The 9,454-nt window shown below is 51.6% G+C and overlaps 1 protein-coding gene across 8 annotated transcripts in view; it reads right to left on the bottom strand.

The window, feature by feature from the left end:
* Window positions 1-4,850: 4,850 nt before the first annotated feature.
* ZMIZ1 (zinc finger MIZ-type containing 1) overlaps window positions 4,851-9,454 on the bottom strand; it is a 226,957-nt gene continuing 222,353 nt past the window's right edge. For all 8 annotated transcript variants that reach the window (XM_053922731.1, XM_053922730.1, XM_053922735.1 and 5 more), the window contains one exon: window positions 4,851-8,664. In XM_053922731.1, the coding sequence (XP_053778706.1) occupies window positions 8,557-8,664 (108 nt within the window). In that variant the 3' untranslated portion in view covers window positions 4,851-8,556. The remainder of the gene's footprint in view (window positions 8,665-9,454) is intronic.

The following is a 9,454-nucleotide window of genomic DNA, read 5'->3' as shown; positions in this document are numbered from 1 at the left end:
GCAGGTTAAAAGTCATAGTGGATGCACGGTTACCCCATGCCTGTGACTATCACCAGTGATGGGTCCTCACTGCCACCTGGTCAATGATCCGCCTCCAGCAGCCTAACCTCAGAGGCCTTCCAGGCCCATGCCTGGCACCCACTGTTTTCATCTGATTCCCAGGAGCAGAGTCTGAGACAGGCCTTCCTAGGAGAAACCTGAGATTAGGGAGGGAGTGAGACAGAACAGGGAAGGAGAAAGAATTGAGCATACATGTGGCTTCAGATGAAGTCCAGCCCAACCTGATCCATAGGACACTTGGAACACTAAGCATGCTGCAACACAGAGTGGTCCTTTGATGGCCTTTAGGCTGTGGACCTCCTGGGAGGGGTATCTGTGTATGTGTGCCTCCCTGTGTGCCGAGTGCAATTCTCTGGTGAAGAGCAGCGGTGAGTTGCCAGCAGCCCACACCATTAGTAGTGGAAGGATGTGTGCCAACTGGTAAAGGAGAGCTCGAAGGACCTCCCCAACATCTACAATAGCTATGACAGGAACCCATGATGATGACAAAGAAAGCATGGTCACAGGGACTCAAGCAGAACTGAAGACCCCAAAGATGGGGATGTCCTGGAACCTCAGAGAAGAGAATTTCAAGGAAGAAACGGCAGCAGTCAAATGCAGTGGTGAGATGAACTTGCAAGGGAACTTCAGAAACTTGGGCCACTGGGCGTTGAGGATAACAGATGATCAAGGAAAGACAGTAGTAAGCACAGGCAGTTTCTTCAACTGAGAGTCTTTGTACAAAGAAGCAGAAAGCTCGGACAGCAAAGGGTGGGGATGCAGGCTGTTAGACCTCATGATGCCAGGGCCCAAAGCTTCAGACCTGGGAAGGGGTTAGGGGGAGGGTATAGGAAAGGGGATGACTGATGGAGTGAAGTCCCTTCTAGAAGAGAAGGAGGTGATGGTGTCAGGGGCCAAGGGAAGGGACACCACATCCTGTGGGCCTGGGCAGAAGAAGATAAGGCTGGGGGAGGTTAGTGGTAGGCTTGTGGGTGGACGGGAGTTAGTGGGGTTTGTGTGATGGGTGGGTAGCCTGCTTAGAGTGAGGTGGGCATAGTTGAGCAGGAGGCTGGAGCAGAGGACAAGGGAAATGGGTGAGGGGGCAGACAGACCATGCCCTAAGGTCTCAGTGATGCTGGAGACTCTATTTTGTCCTGGTATTTACCCGTGGGGCTGAATGACCTTCCCCAAGAGCACCCTATGGCTTTCTGTGGAGGGACAGCCATTGGGTTCAGGGTGGAAGCTTTTCAGGGTGGGTTGGGAACAACAGAAACCCAAGATGACCCATGGGCTGGAGGATGTGATGTGTGGACCCAGCTTTGGAAGGGGAGGGCAGCAGGGGATGGGGTAGGCGAGCTGAACTCTAAGCAGCCCTGAGCCAGGGCCTCCACTGGGCTTTTCCCGTGGACTTCTCTCATTCCAGGCCCGTGGGAGGAGGTAATGGGTCTCAGTGGGCCGTGGGGTGGGCAGCTGGGTCTCCATGCAGCCTTGAATGGCAGCCACAGCTCTGTATTTAGTTGCATTGGTGGTTTCAGGCTCTGAAGCTAGAATTCAGGAAGGTTTGCTTATCTTGAAGTTAAGTGAGCATACTGCCCTGTCTCTCCCATACTACCCCTCTGCCTATTTCCTGACTTTTAGGCAATGACACTCAAACTTTTTGTTTTTAACCACAACTCACAAGTAAGAATTAATTTTACATCATGATTCAGCAGACACATGCATACACACACAACTGCAATGAAATTTTATGAAGCAATCTTACCCTTATTTTTTCAGGTGCTCTGGATGTTTCTACTATTCTCAACTATTTCATTAAAAAGTACTGGTCATAACCCACCAAACTGATTTCACTGGTCGCTCAGTGATGGGTGAAGATCTAAGGCAACAGGGCGCAGTATGTGGACAAAAAGGGGGCTGCACACCAACCCGACCAGCTCAGGAAAGGCCTGCGAGGCAGCCTAAAGAGCTAAGAGACTGAGAGTAACCACAATGGTTGGTCTGAAATTAAAAGTTTCTAACTAAAAGTGAGTTATGGCAGGTAGTCATGCCCTAGACTGGTATCTTCCTTGACAAAGGTCAGTCCTTACCTTAACTGAGCCTGTCCTTTGTTTTCTTGCATCTGCTATAACATACCTTTGGAATGTCAAAGTAATCTTTTCTTGACCCCTCAGGGCACAGCCTCCCACCAGAGCACGAGACCACCCTTGTTGTTATCTTGTTCCCCGGATACCATCTCTCTGTGCTGTAAATGTTAACTACCCTGTACCCACCAATGTAAAAGAGGTGTCTGTCTAGTGTACCGTAATTTTTTGGACTATAAGATGTACTGGACCATAAGATGCACCAAGGTTTTAGAGGAGGAAAATAGGAAAAAAAAATGAAGCAAAAAATGTGGTAGAATATTTAATAACATCCTTTAAAGCAGAAATCCTTTTCTGCTTTGGCATCTTTCCACAATTATGGTAGATTCAGCAGGAGACTACGGTACACTATCGTGTCTTTCTACAACAAAGTACAGTAATGACAGAACTATCAGCCCTGTGTCCTTCATAGTTATGCTGAGAACATCAGCGGATGACGCACTGTAATGGGGAGATCTGCTGCTTACACTGTAATGGGGGGTCTGCTGCTGACACTGTTATGGGGGATCTGCTGCTGACACTGTTATGGGGGATCTGCTGCTGACACTGTTATGGGGGGATCTGCTGCTGACACTGTAATGGGGGGAGATCTGCTGCTGGAGGGCCACAGGTTGTGCAACACTCTTACATGGGGACAGCAGTGTTGCACAACCTGTGTGGCCCTGCAGCTGTTGCCAAATTACAGCTCCCATCATCCCAACCTGTCCAAGCATGATGGGAGTTGTAGTTTTGCAACAGCTGCAGGGCCACATTGACAGGTGACCCTGCAGTGGCATTCGCCTATGTTAATGTTAATGGGGGGACACACCAGTCACGTGATGGAGGCACGTACGGGTGCTGCAGACTTTCTTCTCCTAACATGCCTGCATCGCCTGTACCCTTCTCCCTAGCACTATAGTATGCCACAGTGGGGACTCTGCTGGTGCCTCCCTTGCTTCGCACCGCCAGGACATCCCCTCCTCCCAGCTCGGGGCCCACAGCATCACCCCACTCCTACTGCCTCCCGCTTCCTGCAGTGGCGACCCCGCTCCTGCCTCCTGTGACCCCGTTCCACTGCCTCCCCCTTCCCCCCCCCCCCAGCAAGTCAGGTAAGCTACATTCAGACCATAAGATGCACCCCAATTTTCCGCCCAAACTTGGGGGGGTGCATCTTATAGTCCAAAAAATACGGTACTATTTATCCAGTCTCAGGGGTTTCCTTGCTTTGCTTTCTCCTGCCTCCCTAATCTACCAAGGGATTTCATGTAACTTCCTTACGTCTTCTTTGATTCTGATGTATAAAATAAGTGGTAAAACTGCCATTTTCCAGAACACTTTCTCAACGTGTTGTCATTTTGCTTCCCAGCAACTGTGGTCAGTTTGGCTCATATAAACCCATGGCAATTCTCTGCAGGTTTGGACATTTCTTATGTCAACGGGGGGGGGGGGGGGAGGGCCCTTTTTAGAAGCTCTCCGTTATGCCCTGACCCCTCCTCTCTGAGGAGTATCTATTCTCAGAGAACACACTTCCTGCCCTGGTGACGCTGGCAGAAGGCAGTGCCTGCAGTTTAGCAGTGACCAGGATTCTACTTCTAAAGTAAATTCTCCTTCTCCCCTTCATGTTCCACCTCCCACCAAAAATAGAAACTTGCCGCCTTGGAGAAGCCCCAGAGATGGGGGGAGTCTCCCCAGGCAGCAGTTAATAGCTGATGTGACCATGCACCCCACACCATGCACCCCGTATTGCTCCTGCATACACACACACCTCCTCACACTTAGACCACACACTCTCTGGTCTCACATTCCTACACAAGTACTAGGGGATATATTTTGGGGTACCTGCCAGCTCTCACTTCCATCTTTGGACCTGCCCTCATCCAGGCCCTGCAGGGGAAAGGCCACAGCAGCTCCCTTTTTTCCTATCACAGGAAGCCAAAGCCAAGTGGAGGGGGGGGTAGCGATCGGCTTTTGGGCTCTGAGAGTCAGATTCACTTCCTCTAACCTCCATGAGCACAGGAAGGGCAGTCAGTTTGTGTCGGGTGCCAAGGATATAAGGACAGTTATAATGGAGGCCAGAGAAAGAGGAACCCCAAGACAAGTGCAGTCACAGGAAAGAGAAAACCCAATTCCCTTAGAGGGGAGGGGGAGGAGTGCTGAGAAGTTGGGTGGCCAGAGAAAGGCGGTAGAGAGGGCACAGAGACAGCCAGCAGAGAGTGGCTGAGTCAACACTATAGGCTCTGTGGAGCCTGTGCTTCAGGTTGGATTCCAGAGTCTTGGACAGCGCCCTCTGGGGCTGAACACAAGGAATAGGTTCCTGCTCCTTAAATCCAGAAAAGGCTCAAGGTTGCTTGCTGCCAGGGCCTGGCCAGCACCCCACATAGGGCCTGGCCCTATTTAGGCCCGTGCTCCCCACCTGCATGTCCCACCACCAGGCACAGGGCCTGCTGGAGACTGGGGTAGCCCCAGGAGGAGGTGAGGGCCCTGGGCCCTAAGCACTCTCACATTGCCCCAGGTTTCAGGGCCTCTTCCAAGGACACCCACAGCAGGGCTCCCCTACCTCAACACCCAAACCACCTGCTTTCTTTCTTTTTTTCTTTGCAGGGTGATTGGGCAGGGGTGGTGGCTTAAAAGCAAAACCGAAAACACCCAAACCACTCCTTAACGGTCACAAAATAGCTAATTCGCCAAACCTTCGTTTTTGTCAATTTATTTAGAAAAAAATTAACATGGGCAAATGAGATACCTCAGTGTTACAACAGAGTATAGAAATGTCTAGCAATAGTCAAATAATTTGATCTTTAAATACAAAATAACCACATGAACACCTAATATACAGGTTTCATCTGAATACATATTTATTAGATAAATATTAGAGGTTGTCACATCATCTAACTACATACAGCTTTGCAAGACTAGAAATCACAATGACTTTTCTGACAAGTTCAAAGTATGAAATGATTGCACTGCACAGAGTCGTGCAGAGACGATGAAGATTTCTGTGGGAGAACGTCGGGCTGCACTGCGGGTGTGTTCATGTGTGTGTGTGTGTGAATCACCTGTGATCATGGTATCAAAAATTATACAAAGTATGAATTTGGTTACAATTTTCTTCTGAAATCCCCATTTCTTTTCATTATTTCCATAGCACCCTAAAAATACACAGGTGGCAGGACTAGTACACTGAAGCTAAATAGTACATGTAGGTAAAATAAAAACAAAACAACAAAAGTTCCTTTCCACACAGGGTCAGAGTATATTACATGAGTGAGACAGATGCGGAGACCTCACAATTGCTAACAAACAGGATCTAGTTTTTCCACGTTAAGATGGAGTTCCAAGCCTTTTGTTTTGTAAAATAAAAACAATACACATTCCAAGGGAAATGAATGCATCTGTTAACATGTCTCTATTTCTCATTTACATATGTACATACGTCCCTTGAGTCGCTGCAGCTGACATCGTCCTATCTGGATGGGTCAGGCCGAGGGAGCAGACTGTAGCTCTCGGGGCAGGGTGGGGGAGGGTGTTAGGGCTTCCATTAGGGAGAAAGTATTAGAAGTTTCTTAAAAAATAAAATGGTTACAGGGAACATGATACATGGGTAAAGCTTCAAACCAAGAAGATGGGGTGATTGCCTGTACTTGGGGCTTCCCGCCTGCCTGCTGGCCCCTGTCCATGTGTGGAGTGGCAGCGGAAAGGCGCCTATGGCCTGGTGGGTGCCTGTCATGGAGAAGTGGCTTGCTGAGGCCTCGTTTTTGCTGAGGTTACTTATGGCTCCAAGTAGTCGTCCAAAAAGGATCAGGGAAGCGTCTCCTGAGTTCAGAACTGCCCGATAGGGGAGGCTGCCATCACCTGAATCTGTCCCCAGCTGGGGCTTTCTAGCCTGGATGCCTTTATGCCTCCCTTACCCCCTGGCCTGGCTCCGAACTCGCTCTGGGAGAGTACTCCTCCAGAATGTAGGCTTTAGGCTCCACGGGTCAAGAAAGTTCTTTGCTGAACTTGCTGGTGGAGGCTCGCTTGAAAGGGGACCTGGGAAACCTGTCTCAGGTGCTGAGGCCACGGCTTCCTCGCAGATGGCTGAAGGAGGTGCCTGGAGTCTGGGCTGTGGGGGGCCTATCAGCATTCTGCACTAGACAGCTGTGGACAGGTCAGTGAACAGAGTAGGGACACCCCAATAAAAGCCAGGTTGAACCCCAGGCCTTTCTGGGAAAAAGTAGCACGGCAGGAAGCAGAAATTTCTAAGGAAGGCATCTGTAAGTCTGTCTGGGGTAGAACATCCCCACGTGGCCTGGTACAAGGTGGCCACCGGCCGGGGCTATTGGCCTTTGGGCAAACATGGCCACATGCTACCTGGTGCCATCTTGTCCCCACCAGACGAGTGGGGGTGGCTCCAAACAGTGGACAGCCTGGTCGTCCAACCCACGGCACAGCCACCCCTGCTCTTCGTCCCTTCATCGGTACAAATAGCCCTGGTTGCTTTTTTGTTTTTGTTGTTTTTTTAAAAAAAGGACTCCGTCTGTTGTTGAGTCTGGGTATTTTAAAAACACCAGCAAAGGCTATAACCAGGTCATGAAAATGTTGCATATTATCAAAGACAATACTAAAATATTCACAAAGATATTTACAAAAGCAATTCTTAAAATAATCGATTTGCATACTGAACACCACACTGTTTGAAAAAACCTCAATAATGGGACAAAGGAAAAAGGCCGGAGGACGGACAGTGGCACCTTCCCTTCAGAGAACCTTGTGCTGGCTGTCTGGTGCAGTAACTGAAGGTCAACAGCCGGGGCCACTATTCCGGTCAAATCCAGAGGAGTGCTGGGGCCCATCCACCACAGAGAGGGAGACGGAGGTTGAGGACACAGATGGTGGACAGGAGAGCAGGAGGGGCCCCAGGCAGCAGCAGGGAGGGTGCAATGAATTTACAGACGTGATCCAAGTTACCCAATGGCCCAACAGCACCCCAGGCCATGTGGCTTAGGGGAGTGCAGAGCAGCCGGAAAGGAAAACAGACACACATGCTCCCGGGAGACTCAGAGAGCAGTAAGCTGAATGGAGCAAAGTGGTGGCAAGAAAACCAGACGTGCTTCTGTCTGGACCAGCAGGAGTGTGGGGTGAGCTTTCCATGGCAGAGGGAGATGGAGGGCAGAGGCCGGCAGCCGAGCTGGTGTCTGAGGCAGCCACAAAAGCATCCCTCAATGCTTGTGGGTACATCTCAGCACACATGGGCATCCTTGAGCACAGGGGCAGACAGACTGTGGGGCTAGAGATACCAACTCAGGAGTTCCTGTTGCTAAGCCCACGCATGCGCCCAAGCCTGCATCTCCCATTCCTTTTCACCACCCCCTCTTGCCATCTGGGGTCAGGGGACAAAGGGAAACCAGCACAGAGGGAAGTGGGTATCCCACATAATGGTTTGGGAGAGGTGGCTGAGGAGCGGGAGGAAGGAAATAGAATGCATGGAGAGAAATGGTTTGCTTGCTGTTCAAGTCCACATTCCTTTTCTCCAGGTGACTTCGTAGCTTTAAATTGTTTAAAAACAGGGAGTGGCTTGGAGCAAAGTTTTGAGTTGCCATTCTTATTGACCACCTGGTGGCATTCCCCTGCCCCCCAACTAAGAGCACAATAGTTTCCGCTGGGTACTTGCTCTCTGTCCCCCCAACAAGGCTTAGCCCACGTCCTAGTCCAAAGGTCGTGGAGCCACCTACCATGTTGTCCTGGCTCTGAAGAGGCCCTGACCCTTTTCCCACCAGTCCCCAAGCAGGAATGGCACGCCCTCTCTCAAACACAGAACCTTGTCCTTTTTCTCTGCTTTCTGAGAGAGAGTGTTTACAGGGTATCTTGGCTTAGAGGTCAGGGGTCAAAGTGACAACCTTGGCCCCTAAGAGAGTTCTCTTTCCCAGAGGTTTGTGCTTTTCTGTGGTGTGTGATGGTGGTGGGTGGGCTGCTCTCCCCGCAGCCAACTGTCACTGCTCCTCCAAGGCTCAGGCCACCCGGGTCTCAGGAGGGGAAGGGGGCCTCTTTCAGGCTCAGTCACGTGAAGGAGGCTCTGGGCCAGGAAGCAGGGCTACACTTTAGAAATTGGAAGAACCTGGGGGCAGGGGGAGTGGCACTGAGGGGCCATTTGGAATCAGCACACTCAGAGGGACAGGGAAGCCGTTGTCAGCGTGTGCCCTCTCCCTGGCTGGCTCCCCGTCGTGAGGGTCATCTTCGGGGCCTGCTCTGGGCATCGGCTCCAGACCCACACGGGCTTCACAGTGCATCCTCCCACCCCTGCTCTGAGAAGGCTGAAGCAGGGGTGGTTTGAGGACACGGGCTCCCAGTGGGAAAGTGTGTGTGGGACAGGTGGGGAAGGAGCAGAGTCGGGAGGGATGGCCCCAATGGAGAGAGGGCTTCAGTTGTTCTCAAAGAGAGACAGGAGGTCATCATTACTATTGCTCGGCAGGTCGGGGGGGTCCAGGTATGAGAGGAGCTCGTCGGGATTTGTGAGTTCTGGAAGGAGCTGGAAAAGAAGTACAGAAACCCAGATGAGGTGTCAGCTGCAGGACTAGGTGAGGAACGCAGGGCACCCCCACGCCTGTTCATCTGTCCCCTACCTGCCTCCCAGGATCCTGGCCCAAACAGGGGAGACTAACAGTGCTGGCTGTCCCCAAATACACGTAGGCCACTGTGCTGGTCTGGGGCACACCCAGGTTTATTTCAAGCCTGTCAGCTGGAAGGCCCATGGCAGGTCAAGAGGCTTCCTCACAATCAGTTCCCCTGGTTCCCTGACACCCTGCCCAAAGGAGCTGCAGGTCAAGTGGGCCCCCCAGAAGAAACCATGTTGCATGTGGGTGGGGCGGTTCCTGCAGTTCCCAGCACCCTGGATCTCTCTCAAGAGCTCACGGCTCCTTGGCAAGCCTGTGGCTGGCTAACAGCACTGTCCCCCCCTGTGGCCCCTGGGCAGAGGCTGCAGACTGTCCCTACCCTCTACCATGAGGTCTTCAGAGCCTTCCTGTCATGTACGGTATCCCCATGAATCTAAAGGCACCTCCCCCGCAACCCCCACCCCAGCCTGGCCTGTGGAGGAGAGCTGGGTGAGAATCCCAGGTGACTGCACAACTTAGTGAACCCCTTTCACCACAAAGACTGACACCACTGGAGCCAAGGGTGACAGACAGCAGGGCTGGGATGAAAAGGACAGGAGTGGTGGAAAGGGCAGGTCTCCTTCCTGGAAATCTAGAACCTAAGGGTTGGGGTGGGAGGGTCAAGCTCTACATGTTTTCCAGTCCAGCCCTGACCAGCCGCCCAGC

This window comes from Desmodus rotundus, chromosome 4 (assembly GCF_022682495.2).
Source record: "Desmodus rotundus isolate HL8 chromosome 4, HLdesRot8A.1, whole genome shotgun sequence".
Lineage (NCBI taxonomy): Eukaryota > Metazoa > Chordata > Mammalia > Chiroptera > Phyllostomidae > Desmodus > Desmodus rotundus.
Note: the sequence above shows the minus strand (reverse complement) of the source record. Positions and strands in the feature narration are given on the sequence as shown.